Here is an 18,487-nt window from a genome sequence, read left to right as displayed (position 1 = left end):
GAAATGAATTAAAGTTTTTTCTAAGCTTTTTTCGACCACGCGCGAGCTTTTATCGAGAATCGAAAAAAAGATTTAAAATTTGGATCTTTAAAAAAAAAAACTTAGCCTCTAAAATCGTTATGATTATTCAAAAATTTCCTTATAATTCATGTTTTACAACTCAACTAATATTTAAAGTAATAAGGCAACCCAAAAACTGGACAAACATACTTAGCGGCCGGCAACCTTGGAGGGAGATTATATATTAGCTTTCAAAAAGCTAAAGTTCAATTTTTGGAATTTACTTTTTCTCACTGGACGCCATCACAGAGTGATTATTTTTCATCTCACATGCCTCAAGTTCAGTGATCTTGATCTACCGATGATCGATCTCTATGGGAACCTCCTCATAGCAATCAATCCCAAGTTGAGAATTTCAATAAAAATCAAACGCAAAATCTCACATCGGAAAGTTCTCACCAAGAGTTATTCCAGAAAAACGCCTCTAAACATCTCAATAGTTCTCCCCTTTTAATAATAAATTAATTTAGAGGACTCGTGGTTCCAAGTCGTTGTCTTTTAATGGCTGGTGGAGTGTTCTTGTCAAAATTGTGTTGCCAATGATCCCATTTTGGTGTGATTTAGAATGGCAATAGAGTAAATATACATAGAGTCTCCTCAACTCCACTGTTGGAACATTGTTGGAGGAAAAAAAAAGAGCACAATAATCACGTTGTTTGCTCAAGAGATTAGCGGGCGAGAATCAAAAAGGCCATCAAATAGTTTTGCTCTCTTTTATTTTTTAGTTCTTTTTATCTCCATTTATACTGATTCTTTACCATATCTTATGTGTGTCTGTATGTGGGCAAAAGAAAAATAAACCTCCAAAAAAAATTCTTGTTCGTATGCGTGCGTTGTACAAGAAAATGGGCAAAGAAGTATAAAATACAACAACACAACAAAAAAGACTTCAAGAAAGAGACTGCGATGGAAAGTAAAGCAGAAACCGTTCATTTAAAACATGGTGGTTTTGACTCTCTTTGGCTATCCAACACCTTCACTCTTGGATCTCGAGAGATGGTAAAAGACTTGGTTGGAATAAGAAGAAGAAGAAAAAAACAGTTGGCGGCATATACTCGAGAGGTTCTCTCAAAGTTGCACGCGCGCACGACAATATGCGAAGAACAAGGAAAATTATGTTCTGATTCTTAGCCATGTTGGTGCTCCATCTCGCTCCACCATGTTGAAATCCTATACAGATCTCTTTCGGAGTTTCTACCACAATCTCCGTCAGAAATCTCTCGATTGTTGAGAAAGAGGTTCAAGAGAGACCATGCCATATAGGTGTAATGGGTCAATGCGAAAGTTTTGATTTATTCCACGGAGAAAGATTTATTTTCTTAAAGCTTTCACAGATTTTCAGATGATCTGTCAGTGTTAAATGAAGCTAAGTTTTCTCAGGTTTTGCTGACAAAGTTTCGAATTTATTTAAGTTCTTATTCAGGTTCTAGAATGTTAGGATACAATAAGAAATGAAGAAAACGAAAATGCGCATCTGAAAATTCTTGAAAAGATAAAAATGAATAGTCGGAAAATGCTTTAAAATTGTCTTGAATTTTTAAGAAAATCATAAAAAGCGTGAGCGAATCTTAAGACTCCATATTTAAATAAGTCTTACAATCTTTATCTTATTATTTCTTATTTAATTAATTTTTCTCTTTTCTTCTAGGTGAGTTCCTCATCAAACGTCTGATGAAAGCTTGGAATACTCATTTAACTAGAAGGTGCTAAAATCGAAAATAGATGGTAAATTTTAAATAAAAAAAGGTAGGAGAGGTAAGAGAGTGATGATAATGATTAGAAAACAATTTTCTTAATCTTATTCATGACTAAAAGATTGTCATAAAATTAAGTTAAGTAAAACTGATTTGACTGAAGTCTTTAGAGCTCCTCGGACTTCAGTTTCAACTTCACTGAGCTTTTGAATCATTGAAAATAATCTCTTATTGCTGGAAGAATCAAGGCATTACTGACTGAATTATGAAATGTATAAAAGACATTAAGTTTTTTATGCAGTTTACAGACTAAGAACTTATGTCGTTACCTGTCTGTAAATTCTAGAAAAATCTTCGTTCATAATTTACCTTCTTTTACTGAAACGAAATAAGACATTTCATCTCAAGACAAGACCCTTAAGACTAGCACAACTTATGCATTAACCTCATGTGTGAGAGGTGCACGATCGACTTGGAAGTCGGCACTCTTCGCACATGCCCATTTGGTGTTGTTGCGACTGAGATGGAGAGATGTTAAATCTCAGGTGCGAACAAATCCTACATCTACCTGGGCAAACTGGTTGGTACGATCGTTCTGTGCACACAAAAACACGACTCAAAGTCGCTTTTTTTCGCCTCTCGCCATCGTTTCCACCAACTCGAGTCTTCAGTTTGTGTCGAGACTTATACCAGAGCAACCATGCGCGATCAATCGCTCGCGATAGTTGGTTACTTCTTTCACTGTACAATCGCGTAAAATAACACCACCCCCACCCTGTGTGCACAAAGTGGCGGGAAAAAATATCCCAAAGACTTTTCCTCGTGCGCTAAAGGAAATCCAATAGGAATTTGAGGTGCGCGATTGTGGTTTTTCATCATTACACTGCCAAGTTATAGGAGATGCTGTGAGAGAAACATTCTTCGAAGCAACTTTCTATTCCAGTTGGTGACTGTCACAAAAATCTTTATTGCACAAAAATCTCAGCTTGGAAAATAAAAGCACATACACTGTGAAATAAATCACATCGCGAATGGTTTCGGAGACTTATTTTTTTCTTGAGAAATACATACATTTCAAGGGATCAGATGGTGGTTGCGTCGTTGTCCCGTACACACGCACAGAACGTATTAATTTGTGCCTTAGCGCTAAGAAAAATAATAAACAAATGACATAATCGATTGACGCGGATTCTTAAGGCCGAGCGTCCAAAAGAGTTTCAAAATTTATGGGCATTGTGAGTGAATGAGTTTAAATGTTGAAGAAAACGGGATAGAGCATTAAATGCCATTTGATACAGCGCGGGACCCTTAGGTTGATTTAAATACCAAAAACAACACAAAGCATTTTACAAGAGTTTCGGAATCTCGAGTGGCAACAAGTGGTTGAAGTTCCTAAAGAAAAAATAACTTTTCCCTTTAAAATTAATCCCGAAGGATTAAGTAACTTCTACGAAGGAAATCTATGAGGAATAGGCAAGTGCATTGCTGTGAAAAGTGATAGAGAGAGAGTTCTGTCTTGTGGCAGAGCTAGGGGGTGATTTTTGTGATGTGTGAACCTGGGATGGGATAATGAGACCATTATGAGAGGATACCTAATTGTGGGATTGTTGGTGCTACTTGCGGTGGAGTCTCTGGGGGCGCTGGAACGTGTCCAGAGGCCCGAAGGTGGGAAGCGCTCCGATCGACCACGGAAGCAGCATCACCAGCAGCATCAGCTTACCACGGATTTGGCGCCAAAAGTGCCACAGGATGACAAACAACCATCGGAGTTTGTCAAGGGCAAAAGTAAGAACACGCAATGCCAATTACTCGCCAATTTACCTCATCCGTTTCACTTTTGTATGCATTTTTTATGCATTCAAATTGGTCCCAGGGTACAAAAGAAAATCCTCATGAATCTCACAATCAATTTGTTGAGATTTTAAATTCGGTTTTGATGAAGCAATTCTGTTTCATTCTAAATCATCAACGATGAATATTCTTAAAAGTTTTAGGTGCCATGTTCTAGAAAATTCTGCAAAGAAAATCGCCTTGTCTTTTTTAAAACTTTGATAGTTAAGAAATAAGATAAAATTTAAATTTTCTTATAAGAAAATGAAAAATGTTTTTAATATAAAAGTCACTGGAAAATTTTTGCAAAACTTCCACCTTAACAACATACAGCATTACCTCGAAATTAATTCTTAAATAAAATCTTTATGAGCAATATAAAAAATTCCTTACGATGAATGTTACGCAATGTAGGTACAACGACAAGAAATTAAACAAGCTTGGATAAAAATTGTCTCGGTCAATATAAGACGCAAAATGCAAAGAAACATGCGGTATACATTTTTTCCCACAAAATCGCGAAAGATAAAATTAATTCTTTGATGATATTTCTGTTCTAACCATCATATAGCAATATTTACACGAAATACTATTTGCATTAACATTGAAATTAGTCAAGTAAACACAGTGGTAAGACGCAGGATACGATTGATCAGTGATACTCAATCGAATTGCTTCATAAGAAAATTTTTATGTATGTCAACATTAAGACGCTATGAGCTTCCCGATTAAACTTCCACATCGCGGAGCCTCAGAATCTTATCAGTCTGCAGTTATGTTGACTCTTTTTTTTATAAACTTATCTGTTACAAAATTCGTGACATAAATTCCGTGACGTTTTCATCTGAACAATTTTTTTTCTGTATATGCCATGAGATCTCTCCCCAACACCGACTCGGAAAATTGATAACAAATTTACACAATTGTCGTGTTTGTTTTTCCAATCGAATTTAATTTTGTACGACATTCTTATCTACGTGTGTTCGTTTGTGTTCTCTCCAGACTCAAGTTGTGTGTCGCGCTTTTTTCCTTTTACCATAAACTCGCCTCTTAAAACTTCTAAAATGGTCCGTGTTGTTTGTTTCTCTGGCCTGCATGCTTTTTTTTTCTTCCTCTTTTTATTCTTCTTATTTTCTTCCATTCCTCACTCTGTATTCTTCTCCGCACACTCGCCCTTCTTTTCAATTGCACGAGTTATGTACCAATGTTGTGAGCGCGACAAACACACACGGGGGGACCCATAAGCCCCGCATTTCAAGAGGCCCTATATGTTGGTTAAGGAAAAATGTGAACCTCTTATCTTGGCGGGTAAATGTTATTCTCAAGAGCAGCACAATTAAACAAATACCCCGCGTCTTACAGCTCCAATCCACCCAATATACCTTGCAAAACAACGACAATTGCCACAGAATTGTTGCAATTAGGTGCTCTACCCATAATAAAGTAAGCACGAGTGTACTCCTAAGAGGTGCAGTTGACTCACTTTGTTGCACTCCATAAGGAATATTTGTGTCCAGGTTCACTCTCTTGGCGGATTTCCGCGTTGACACTGCGACAGTTGCATTGAATGCAGCTTTAAAAAATATATTTTGCATATTTATCGCATAATCTACATATCTTAATTGTTGAGAAAGTGATTGATTTAGTGACTTTAATTTCAATTGAAATTGAATTTTCAATAAAAGTAGGAGTTTCGTGTTGTTCATTGATAGGCGAACGTGGCCTATTCGGACCTTTTAGTGTCTTTTTTAATCCACTATAACCTTAAACTGATGAAACTTTATTTAGGGCATTTAATGGACTTTAAAATGTTACTAAATTTAAGAATATTGACTTTTATTTAATTTAATTTTTTTCCAGTCTAAACGGACCTTTGGAGGTCTAAATTGGGCCACATTTTACTATATTATACTCTCTTTTTAAATTTTCCTATCAAATTCTCAAAGATTTTTTTTAGTTATTGCTCCTTAATGTTCTTAAGATTTTTTTATACATTAATTTGAAAAAGCATTCGGATAAAGGCAAAGCCTTCATCAGGGTCTCAAAAAAAATTAACACAAAAGCAACTTTCACGACACATTAAAATAATTTAAATGTTATTCCTTCTTCAATAATACGGCATAGAAAAAACCAATAAAACACTCTATTTGACTTCATATTCATCACACTTTCATAGAAATTCTAAAAAGACTGAACACTAAAAACTTAATGCATTTCTTATGTTAGAGTAAGTGTAATAAACTCGGAATGACGCGTAATTTACCAGCAGTTGCATCTTTTCCGCGTGGTCAAGAACATGCAAAAAGATCCTCGATGGTTAGGAGATGGTATAAAGAGGTGAGCCAAGATGCAAGGGGAGGGTTGTAAAGTGCATCGCGAAATATGCTTTGGCGAGCTTCATTGTGTTTGAAAATCACGAATTGCAGCATTTCTCTTGGTGAATTGCTGGCAAAACACTCTTCTCTCGGAGTTTGCCAAAGTGGTTCTGCAACACAAGACATTGCTCTTTTCTCTTGGGGCTCAAAGGAGGTTTTCTGTTGTACACACACCGTGCTGTGTTTTGTTATTTTCTCTTGAAACATCGCACAAGACACAAGAGGAGAGATACTTAGAGGAATTATTTTTAATATTATATGTTTTCCAACATGAACCGGTTTCCATATAGTAATTCTTTTTCCATACACTCTTCGCGGGACCTCTCACAGGTCGGATTTCTTGGGTACCAGCGAGCATGAGAAGATGGTAAAAGGAGGAATTTCGATGATTTCTTCTTGTTTTTGTGTTTATCCTGGTGGATTTTCAAAGCTGTGGATCGCCCTCAAGGAGGGAAACAATTTTGGGATTTTTCGAGAATATTTTCCCAGTGGTTTCACCCTCTTGATCCCACATTGGCCATGCGCGCACCACAACCCCATCATTAGGTGGAGTTGGCGGACAAAATCCCTCTTGGGCCTCTCTGGAGCGTGAGTCAGGCCGTCCACGCCCATACTCTCTTGCCATTTTCTTAAAAGCATCTTCTGGTGGCACACATAGTGCAATCACGGGTATTCATCTTTCAGGCACAGACTCCACAAGATTTTTGCAATAAAGGAGAATGAGGGATTTTAAATGCACATCTATGGGATTTAACTTGAGGCACTTTGCATTCTGTCTCGGAATAACAATTGAACACTCTGCGGCGGAGTCTTCGGTGGTTCTCAGAACTTGCAATTTACCCCCACAAGCCACGCCATTATTGTTTCACAAAATCGACTGAAAATTTCTTCCAACAGAGCATTTTCTCTCCTGCCCATCGTGACTGGGCTTTTATGATGATGGAAAAAAAAAGAAAAGACCGAGGATTACCTTTGCGGCAAAATCGATTACTTCGGTGAGATACTTTGCAAGGAGTAAAACGGTTAAGCGGGCAAATTACCTTTCCTATACCTTATATACACTGAGGATTCGCATTGAGTATTGCACGTTAAATGAATCTGCATCTTCATTTGCATTTCTTTTGAAGAAAAACTAAAGCTTTTCTGAAATTTTACCAAAGCTCAAAAAATTATTAAAAAAAACACATAAAATCATAAAATAACAATTTTAAATTGGCGCGTGCTTGCATCGGACATTGCGTGTCAAACATATCAAAAGCAACAAGTTTACCAACTTTAAAAGTATTAATGTATCAAGCAAAAATATGCAAAGATGCTAAATCCAGCGACATGGATAATGTTTCATCGCAGCTAAAACCAGATAAATTAAAAAGAAAACATCCAAGATCAGTGAAGAAAATCTACTTTTGTAGAATGAAAAAAAAATCCATAAAAGTACAGCTAATAAGTGTTAATTAATTTGCAAATAATCCCACATAAATTTTATATTAAATGGTCTGCTGATTGTATCAGGAGGCCTTAAATTTATTTTCCTGACTGTTTGGAGAAACCCAAGATTTTTCAAAACATCAAATTTAATTATATCGGATAAAATATTAACAAAAGGTGATTTTGCATGAAACGATGTGGAAGAATTGGGGAGAATCCAACGTGTCCACCAGAGAGGAGAAATATTCGTGGAACGTCGAATAAATAATTTCTGGGAATGTGCTCGAGTCTAAGGAACCGTGACGAGAGGAAAAATGCCTCGCAGCGGGGTATTTTGTTAAATAAAAGAAGCAATCTTCTCGTATTTTTTGGATGAGATAGTGATGCACAAGCAATCTTATGCGTATAGCCGCTGTCTCGAGTCGAATCTTCCCAACAATAGAACGATTAAATGAAAGCGAGATTACCACCATATGGAGGTGGCGGAGGCATCACGAGGTAGAAGAGGAGAAAATCTCTCTTTAGAAGTGAAAATTTTCTTCTTAATTAATTGAGATGTTTCCGCGTGAATTATTCGGGGGGGTTCGTGTCTTGTTCAGCGTTGAAATCTTTCGTTTTACAACAAGGTGGCAAACACACGTTGAAATGGCATTGTTTGGGCTACAATTTATTTGCAATATTTGCAGTTTAACGACTAATTAGATTTTCTTGAAGCTTCCAATCGCTTTGATGATTATTCACGATTTTTACGGAGGTGTGAATTTTATTAACACGCGCTTCATCTCGCTTTGCGCGTATTTACATCTTCTCCCCATTTTGGGCAAATCACTCTCCACGAGTGAGTCTCTAATGAAATGTTTTCTCGATTTGACTAAAGTATAAGGAAGAGCAAAAAAAAAGAGACTCAAGACGTAGAGGGAGATTTAAGGAGAGTAGAGATGAGTGAAAAATAGAAACGAAAGAAGCTACACAAAAGCACATTAATTTGTTGTTTCTTCAATGCGCAGACTCACCGGGCTCATCTTCACTTTGTGGTTTTTTTTTCTTCATTTTCTTATGATTCCAAGCAATGTGTGGGTCGTGAGTTCCACACAGTCTTGTGAATTTCGTAGAAATTTCATTAGTTTACCTTCCCGACTCATCTCTTATCAAATAATTGTGTCACGATTTCACAAAAAAAATCTCGCGGGGTCTTCAACTGGGCGTCTTGTGGTTTGTAGAAAGACTTCCTTCTTATGCGCGCAAATCAACACATTAATTATGTATTTGATGAGTGGACCTTCCATGTAAATCAAACAGCATGTTCAACAGCATTTTCAAATTTGTATCATATTTCTAAATGAATTCATGTGATTTCTATCTCTGTGGTCGTTGCTTTTTTTTGGGAAGGTCTCTCTCTGTGCCTCCGTTTTGTTACTTGGGAAGAATTTCTCTCCCTCAATCTTGGGTATACCTGATGATCGTTTTACCTGAGTGATCTTTTTTGGCTCTATCGCTATTTGTTATCTCACAGCCATGGGAGCTCTAGGCTGGCATTGTTATGACGAGGGTGACTTTATGACAGATTGTCTTGAAAAAAAAAAAAAAGAAGAACCTCAAAAAAGAACCTCCAAAACTTGAAACATTTTGATTCCCAGTATGAAAGGTTCCAATGAAGAGGTTTTTCTGTTCGTTTCACCTTTTTTTTTTCTTCTTCTTCACAATCTTCCCCGTAGCGTGTCCATCGAAAAAAAATGGGATTTATTTGATAGAAGTCACTTCTCAAGGCGTCTGACCAAAGTTTATTGGCAGGGGGAGCAAATCTGTATTCGATATTTCTTCGTTTTTTTTTACCTTTGGTGCTACCACAACACACCTGTTGGTCATTAAAGAGCTTTTTAGGGGGTAGCATCTGCTGCAAGTCCCTAAAGTTCTCCTGACAATTAAAAATTACATTTAAGAATGAAAATAGAAAAGGTTAAAGTAACTTCTTTTTTTCATAACTTCTAAAAAAAACCTAATTCTTACCTCATAGAAAGCAAATGCAGGAAAAAATGAATGTTTAATGCAGACAACGATTACATGGCATTTTTTTTTACAAAAAAATGTGTTCTTATAGATATTTCTTGATCGATAAATATCAAGGAGAGTGATCATAATAACAGAGTACTCCGACAGATGAGCGCATCGAATTGTGGGATTTTTTTTCACACTAAAAAAAAGCAATTTTTCTGTAAATATCACGGCGACGTATAAAGATCACCTGAAGATTTACGATGCCCCTCTTAGGTGCGAGTGGTGCGGATGGGCGAAAAACCGCGAAAATAGCATTTCAAGGTGCAATAAATTGGCAATACGAACAAAAGGCATCATATTTGGGTAAAATCGTCACAACAATGAAGGTGAATAGAAGAGAGACCACGCATAAGAAAAACTTCCATCAACAATAAAAAGTCAAACAATGGATTTTTATCGATAACAATAAAAGTTAACAACTTCGATTGGTGGTCTCGAGAATGGGGGAGTTTAATGGGAATAAATTGTGGGATATAGGCGAGACCACAGAAATGGATTTAAGTCACTCTCAGTGCTCGGAAATGTAATTAAACTCAAAAAAGTTCTCGATCTTTCAGCACGATCGCATAAAAAAGCACGCATTCTCCGTTTTCGAAGGAGATCTTGTGCCTTTAATAATCATTTTCAAGATGGGGGAGACTTTATGTGTGAGAGGAGACTCCATAAGCCGAAAAGAGGATTATATGGCACAAAATGAGTCCAGAAAATGTGTCTCAAAAAAAAAATTGGACGCATCATCGACATAAAGTTGATGTGGTGTCTCTCGAAAAGTAATCTCATGGCTGGTACCATGAGGCTATGGGTAAATATCATGTCTGTTTGATTAGCACAAATACGACACGAGTTTCTAATTTCCAAACATCGCGAGAGAAAAATCTCTTAAAAGAAAAATCACGCACCTCTGGCGTCCTTTGCGCGGGTAAAGGAATGCAGTATTAACGACAAGTCTCTCTGTTTGCATTTCTTTAGCTAAATCACTCTTGGATGAGGAATTTTTGTCATCACAAACTAAAAATTTCATCGCGAGATTTTCAATACCAAACAGATTATTGTACATATTTTCCGTGTTGCCTAAGACACACAGCATCTTTGGGTTTTTCATCGTCTTCTCTCTCTCCACCACGCACACAGTACAAAATGACTTTAAGAAGAAGATTAGGAACCGGTTTAAGTCGCGCATTCTCCATCGATCTTCCGCTTTTGTCCGTTTGGAATCTGCGCGGTATTATGCTGTGAGAGAACGCGCCATACCACATGATGAAGCATATAAATTTACAAACATCAATTATTACACGGTGATCAATGGCTATTTTGATTGAATTCTATCCAATTTCTTGAGGTGTCATATTCCTCTAAAAAGCCCCGAAACTCACCGACGATCACCAAAGAGAAAACGATCTCTTTGCCCATCTCAACCATAAAGTGATCATAAAATGATCGTGAGGCCGTATCGATGAGATTTTTTTAAAAAGTTTCTCAGCTCGCGATCACGATCACGACTTTTTGGGTGATGATCACTCTCAAAATCCCTGCTCTGTCTTCTTCTAAGAGTTCTGCAAAGCACCAATGAGAACCAATCATATAAGAAAGAAGGCAAAAGTGGTGATCATCGGGTGATCTTCAGGTGATCTTCCTTGTGCATTTTAACAACCCCAAAAGAAAAATATAAAACCTGTGATTGGCGATCAAATGCAATGGCGCGAGCAAAATCAATAGTGATCGCGATGGATGGGCAGGAGAGAGAGAATGCAACGGATTGGCAAAGAGGAAAAGTTAACTGCAATTGGAAATGAAATGACAATTTATGCGAAGCAGAGAGAGAGGCAAGAGATGCGATATGTGCAAAAAAGTCGCAACACAATGTCGGCCAAGAGGCGCCACAAACGTGTTTCTTATGCACTATCGCCATAAAAGCGAGTCAAGAATAAATGCGTAACATTTTATTTTATTGTTTATCAGTGCTTATTAGCCATTGAGTGGTGTTGCTGCATTTGGCTCCCCCCGTACAACAGGTTAAACACGAGTCTCGTGAAAATTACTCGGTATTTTCACGAGATGTGATCGATGCTGTGGAGGTTTTTTTCTTCGCTTCACGTGTTTTTTTATGCTTTACGTTCTTTTTCACAAAATGGTTAAACGATTTAACGATTTAATTGGAAATTAATAGGTTCTATGCTATACCAACCACACTGGGGTTATTTTCGTTCAGCATCTCCCATGGCCTCCCTGCTCTTGGTTTTCGTGTCTGTGCTTATGCTGTGAAACCTCCAGCACCACCAGACACACCAAACAAATCACTGACAATTTTCATAATTTATATTCTATGCAGTGTAATTGCAATCATTTGACTTGTAGAGGTAATTTCTCGAAAATCAACGTGGTGGGATCTAGCTGAAGAATTTCTTCAACCATCATGGGTCTCTTATATGCGGTAGTAGCATGCAGGTGGTGAAAAGAACTCTTGTGGCTTTTCCATCATTCTGCTGAAAACACTCTGCATCGTCACTTCACGTCCAAATCACGATCTTCACGTTTTGCCCTCCCCAAGAAATTGATCTACTCCAATTTAGCCCCATAGCACCTTGCGCCGTCCATTGGGCACGTTTTTGGTGAATGCACCACAAATATACAATGCACCACTTCTTGTAATTTCCTCTATTGGAATTATTGGACCCTTTTCTTTGCCTTCCATCTCCATATTCTCTTCCATTTTCCACAATCACGATTCTCGAGGCATAGCCCCCATTGTATCTCCACACACGATAAATTAAACAAAATGCACATAGCTCTTTTACCATACACTGTAGTGATTCAAAGGTTAAAGTAATAAATGTATTGGTGGAGCCGTTGGGCGATGACTCTGCTGAGTCGCCCGCGGTTCCACCAAGTCAGTCTCTTGCAAATATTCTTTTAATACACTACATGTGGTGTTTTCGCCGAACAATAAATAAATAGTGCAACTAGTTCAAAAATAAAAAAAATAATAATAATAATAATAATAATAACAATAACAGAGTGAAATAAATAAATAAATAAGTGATAAAAAGTGTGTATACGTAAAAAAAAAAGCGGAAAAAAACTCAACGTGGACTGGATAACGTGGCAGAGAAACAGCAGAGACTCAACCTACATTTTACACTGTCATTACAAATTCTACTGGAGAGCTACTAAATTCTATACACATACGAAGTTTCAACAACGAGTCAAAAATTTCAATTATTTGGGGATTACTTGGACATCTGGCGAATACTACCCATCATCTGGAGTAGCGACAAGCAAGGAAAAAAAGGAATTAAGAAGGACATGGATCATCAAACATCTCTTCATCAGAGGCAGAATCAGCAACAATCTTATCTTCAACATCAGATGCAGGAAGCTGTGCCATTGCTGAATTTCAAAGATTTTTTCAAACACATACCTGTATTATCTAGTGAGTTAAGAATTGCATCATATTTTTTCTATCTCGCGGATACCGCTTACGAAAGATATATTCACGACGAAAATCGCGATATTGAATACATTGGATATCTGGCTCTCAAAATTAGTCCCGATATATTTTTAAAAATTAAAGGTTCAACATTTGATAATTATGATGAATTCAGAAATGAACTAAAAAAAGCGATCTTTCCTGAATTCTCGCTAAACGAGGTCATTTCATCCATGCAAAGTCTGAATTCAAATCCACAAGAAAGTCTCAGAGACTTCGGAAAACGAGTTGAAATTGCTTTAGAAACTTTAAACGATGTTTATTCCTTATATCTTGGGAGTCTCACCCCACAGATAATGGAATCAAATATACAAATGGCCATCGATATTTTTAGTGACTCAATAAGAAATGTCTCGGTACAAATTTTGGTCAAATCTCGGCATTTTTCCTCCCTTAACTCCGCGATTTTATTCGCGGAAAAGCATTTGAAAAATCGATCCCTCTACGCTTGTGATGAGTGTTCTGAACAAATTTATGAATTTGAAGATCCAGATTTCAATTCAATGTTACCTAATTTTGAATTTCAGAAAGAAGACTCCTTTGACTTAACACAAAATTATTCGGAAAACTTTTAAGGGTCGATGGACCAAGACCTACCGTCGACCCCCAAAATACAGTATTTTATTCAAATCAACCCTCCTGGGTAAAGCCTCCTCGGCGTTCTATGAAGTCACGTTATTATTCTTCAAGGAATGAGCCCTCTTGGCGCTCCACTAAATCTAATTATAAACCCTCTTGGGTTAAGCCCTCACGTTACTGTATGAAACCACAAAATAAATCCTCAAAGGATGAGCCCTCTTGGCGCTGCATTAAATCTAATTATAAACCCTCATGGGTACAGCCTCCTTGGCGTTCATATAATCCAAACCATAAACCTCCAAGGTTTACCGTAAGCAAAACAAATTATTTAAAAGATAATCTGGACGAAATGAATTTAAAGTGTGAGAAATATAATTTTCTCAAGTACACCGATGAAAGCTCAAAAGTAGAGATTGAAAAGAAAAGGAAACCTTTACAGACTCTAGAAGTCGAAAATTCAGGAAAGACAGGCATCAACTTGGCGACGTACAATTTTCATGAAAATAGATTTTTTGAGAGCGATGACCCACAGTATTCAGATATGATATGCAATATAAAAAAAGAATCAGCACATTTGTATCATGAAGCGTCAATCACATCGCCCACAAACTCAAGTATACTTCTTAATATGCCTGTGTTATGTGATGAGGAAAGGGTTTTGGGCATATCATCACAATTTGAGAATGCTAATATTTTTGAATTTGTTGTACAGGCTAAAAACAAACGCGCAAATGAGCGGAAGAAAAATTATGATGATTATGAGGTTAAACGACCAATTATTGTACCATATATAGAATGGAAAAATCAAATGGACATATACCATATTTACGACCTAGCACAATATCAAAGAGAGAAAAGAAACTATAGATCAAGTGGAATTTCAAAAGGAAAAAACATTGATTCGGATATATCGTTACCTCATATTGGAAATATATTAAGATGTCTCAAAAATAAGAACGAGGAAATTAATTGGCAAGGAGTCGCACTATCTAATATGAAGAGAATAATGAGAATGAAGGAAAGGAGAAATTATGCTAAGTGGGTAAAAAAAAAGGAGTTGGTACCTACTTAAAAGGCTCATGTAAAAAAAAAAAAAAAAAAACACAAAAAAAAAACTTTCAAACGCACAGAAATAATTGATTTAAATAATTTTTAAATTGAAAAGTCTTTGAGATTCATCAAAAGTATTTTAGGCTTCACTAAAACATTTTTTTTCTTAAATATTGGAAAAAAAATATAAGACAGCTATAATTTCATCAATACCCGAATATACCCACCAAATTAAATAATAAAAAAAAGAGAAAATGTCAATAACAAACTCGCGACAACATAAGAACTATTTGATAAAGAATTGGGAAAATATACCTACAAGAAAATTACAATGCATTAGGACTTGAATTTAAGGTGAATGAGGAAAAGCTAAATTTGAGTTCAAAGTCCGAATAATGTTTTATAACATAGTCTTCTGCTTACTTCTTCCCCAACTTTACCCCCCCCCCACGACGCAAAAGATTTTTTTTTGCACACAGCATAATTAGAAAAAAAAATACACCTTTACATGTATATCAAGAAAAATATCTAAAAAAATTGGTAAAAAAAATAGGAAAAAAAGGATGAGATATGTAAGTTGCATAAATGAGATCAGATAAAAGACACAAGAGATACTTGTACAGTTTAAATTCATATAAAACAACTTTCAACATAATTTCATTACCTACAGAAAATTAATCTAATATAGAGTATGGCAAAATTATAACAAGAGTTAAATAAAAAATTTAAGGGGAAATAAATTACTACAATATAGAATCACGATTTAATTAAATTTTGCAACAACTATAATATTCTATTATTGAAAAAAAAAAAAAATCTGAAAAAATAATAAGTAAATAACAATTTTATATAAAAAAAAAACTCATGTAAAAAAAGGGAATATTAAAGAATTATCGATACGTTTATAAATATAAACATAAATCTATATCAGAGCAAAACGTTTAAGGAGTTACAGAATTTGGAAAAAAAAAATCATAAATATTGCAAACGAAATTACAAACTGGATCTGGATAGTTATCATTAATGAATTCAAAAAAATTGATAAATAAATAATAACTAGTAAAAAAAAAATAAAATTAAAAAAGTATAAAGGGGTAAGAGGATCATATATGTTCCATATGATAAGTCAACGATAAATCAGTAAGGGGTAAGAATAACTCATGGTGAATCAAGTTACTAAAGATCTTTGTTATCAAAATTTTAATATGCATTTCAAAAGTATAAAAAAAAAAATTAATAATAAGTAAATAAAAATAAAATACAAAATAATTCAAATGTATTAGAATAATTTTCTCTTTAAGCATGTCTGATATATGTACTTTAATTAATGTTAAAATATCGCCCATAAGGGGTGAGAACTGTAGTGATTCAAAGGTTAAAGTAATAAATGTATTGGTGGAGCCGTTGGGCGATGACTCTGCTGAGTCGCCCGCGGTTCCACCAAGTCAGTCTCTTGCAAATATTCTTTTAATACACTACAACACTACCATGCGGTGAGTCTGGAACGTTCTTTGTTGTCTTCTCTCGGTGATCAATATCGTGACCACGAAGATTTTCTATCGAAGACAGAAAAAGAAAAATTTTTAGAGGCTCTATTGAGCAGCATTGAATTCCTTTGCTATCGAGGTGCAGAAAAGAGTTGAGATTCTTCTTTTAATTCGTTATGTTGCCGTAGTGCTGTTTTCCACTTTCCTCCAGTATCATGTATCCAATTTTGTATGCAACATTGTTTAGATTTACTATAATAAATGTTAATAACATTCACGGCTGTTTTACTAAATATGTTTCGCTGTATTTGCGATAAAAAGATTTCCAAAGTCTTATTAAAATTTTTTCAAAGGACATTATGCACGAAAAATCAATTAATGTTTATTTTAGAATTGAAAACAGGCATAGATTTTTCTATTTAAGCATACTTTTAGGCGCATTGTGATAGTATTATCCATATTATTTGATCTAAAAAAAACCCTTTTAAAATAGAAAAATTAAATCAACTTTCAACTTTAGAGCAAATCTTATAAAACTTAATCCACCTCAAAAGTTTTCTGATTTACAAATTCAACCTTGATGTGAAAAAACAAACAATTATTAATCTCACGAAAAAATTACAAACAAGAGCAACAAAACTTTATTCATATAGATTTAATCTTTAATATTTTAAAAATCAAAATGCCAACATCGTGCTGTTTACTCAAATGTTTTGGCAAACATGGTCGCATTTTTGGGTACCGAGGAGTTCAATTAATGATCTCGAGGTCTCGATCACTTCCTCGATTTTCCAACCAAATGTGGTTTCTCATTTTTCTCGATCTCTGGGTACTGATTGCTTTGAGAGTGCGCCTTTGCAACGGCATATATAAATTGGATCGGAACAGTTTAGTCAATTTCAAATGAAGAAATGGACCTCTAAATGGCATTACGTATAGTTGGTATACCTGGGCGATTGTTCCATTGTTCGTTGCTCTGTAGCTGGAATCGTGAGCAGTTCTCCTCTGGGGAGGTGTATCATGTGCGGGATTTCAAGAGTAAACAAAAGCGAAGAAGCTGGGAGCTTAAGATGCTGAAGAGGTGAATGTTTGGTGCGCGCCAGAGAGTTGCAGAAAAAAAGGAGGAGGAAAAAGAGCATCGCGAAAGTTCATGGAGTTGCACGACGTGCAAATTTTCAGCGCGCCAAGCAACAGCGTGAAAAATGAAACAATAAAGCATTTAATAATATAATGGTACAGAGAGGCTAAGCGGGAAGGCGCATTTGGCGGGAGATAAATCGAGAAACGGTGAGAGAGAGATCTTTTACCGATGCGGAGGATTTTTCTTTAAGTTGCGCCTTCTCTGGCTCACGGTCATGGGGAATGGCCGATACTATTTCGCCTGACCATTTGTTTGGTTCTCGCGCGATGGTATTTGATGTCCAAAGAGAATGCCAGCGCCCAACAATGGAATTCCACAGTCACTGAAAATTTAATCATGCCGTATTTACCTCAAGTAAATTGGATTTGTTCATTTTTTAACGGGCTGTATGTACGCGCTTTTCCCGCCTTTCCATCGCAATCACGCCTGTGGATGGAATCTCACCAAATATTTGACGATGGAGGCTGCACACGCGGGTGAAACAAAAAAAAAGACAGCCACTTTAATAGAGTTGTTCATTTAACGTCGATTTATTAGGCGTGTGTTGTCGTGGGGGTGAAGTCAAGGTATACACACACATCACATGCGGGACCTAAGAGGCACGTCAGCATAAGAACAAGAGAAGTAAAAAGGAAAAAAAATGAGAAAAAATAAAATCTTTCTCAATAACACAAAAGACACGAAAGACGAAAGAAAGTTACAAAAAGATACGCCGTTTTTCAGCCAATTTCGTCGTGTGTTCTCTCCCCAAACCTCTTTTATTCGCCTTTTGTTGGTGGAAGCCCTCGATGTCTCATCACCATTTGAAATCTCTCCACATTCTAACTCTATGGCAGAAGAAGAAGAAAGACCTTCCTGCGATTGATGAGCGACACGCGTGGGTGGAAGTTTGATGATAGTGCCTCACATTTTATGCAAATGCTGCCACAGACTCAGCTTCACATTCATTCACTGTATCACCCTCATGTTAACCAAACAGTTGGTCCCACGGAACTCCCCGCTTGGGCTCCTCGGAAGAAGCACAGCAAAGGAATTGATTAAATTTCACATGAAAATTGTGGGGAAACCAACATCTCAAAAACTCTTCGAAATTTCATCATAAATCCCAAAGCATAAAAGAGTTTGATGGAAATTTCTCGAGAAGCGTTGGTATTTCATTCCGGGAACTGATTTGATATGGAATTAAGAAAAAAAAAACTAGAAAAGAGAGACCCATTAAATGGACAATAAAATTATTTTCTTATGACAATGAAAAAGGCTGTAAAACTTCTCGCCTGGCTTGCCGAATGTAAAGCCCAAAA

At 36.2% G+C, this 18,487-nt stretch overlaps 4 protein-coding genes across 8 annotated transcripts in view; 1 reads left to right on the top strand and 3 right to left on the bottom strand.

Moving 5' to 3' along the window:
• LOC129794093 (GPI mannosyltransferase 3) overlaps positions 1 to 18,487 on the bottom strand; it is a 1,193,052-nt gene that overhangs the window by 796,577 nt on the left and 377,988 nt on the right. The window lies entirely within an intron of this gene.
• LOC129794120 (cytoplasmic tRNA 2-thiolation protein 1) overlaps positions 1 to 18,487 on the bottom strand; it is a 1,132,104-nt gene that overhangs the window by 796,577 nt on the left and 317,040 nt on the right. The window lies entirely within an intron of this gene.
• Positions 1 to 18,487, bottom strand: part of LOC129794129 (plasma membrane ascorbate-dependent reductase CYBRD1) — a 1,128,201-nt gene that overhangs the window by 796,577 nt on the left and 313,137 nt on the right. The gene's annotated exons all lie outside the window — the stretch shown is intronic.
• The window catches only part of LOC129794057 (epidermal growth factor receptor), a 74,567-nt gene that overhangs the window by 40,725 nt on the left and 15,355 nt on the right, over positions 1 to 18,487 (top strand). The window contains exon 1 of one of the 2 annotated variants that reach the window (XM_055834642.1): positions 2,268 to 3,539. The exons of the other annotated variant lie outside the window; for it this stretch is intronic. Coding sequence (XP_055690617.1) covers positions 3,335 to 3,539 — 205 coding nt within the window. The 5' untranslated portion in view covers positions 2,268 to 3,334. Of the gene's footprint in view, positions 1 to 2,267; positions 3,540 to 18,487 lie in introns of those variants that run through there. 2 annotated transcript variants of the gene reach the window in all.

Source organism: Lutzomyia longipalpis, chromosome 3 (genome assembly GCF_024334085.1).
Source record: "Lutzomyia longipalpis isolate SR_M1_2022 chromosome 3, ASM2433408v1".
NCBI classification, from domain to species: Eukaryota; Metazoa; Arthropoda; class Insecta; order Diptera; family Psychodidae; genus Lutzomyia; species Lutzomyia longipalpis.
This window is presented reverse-complemented; position numbering and strand designations above follow the sequence as displayed.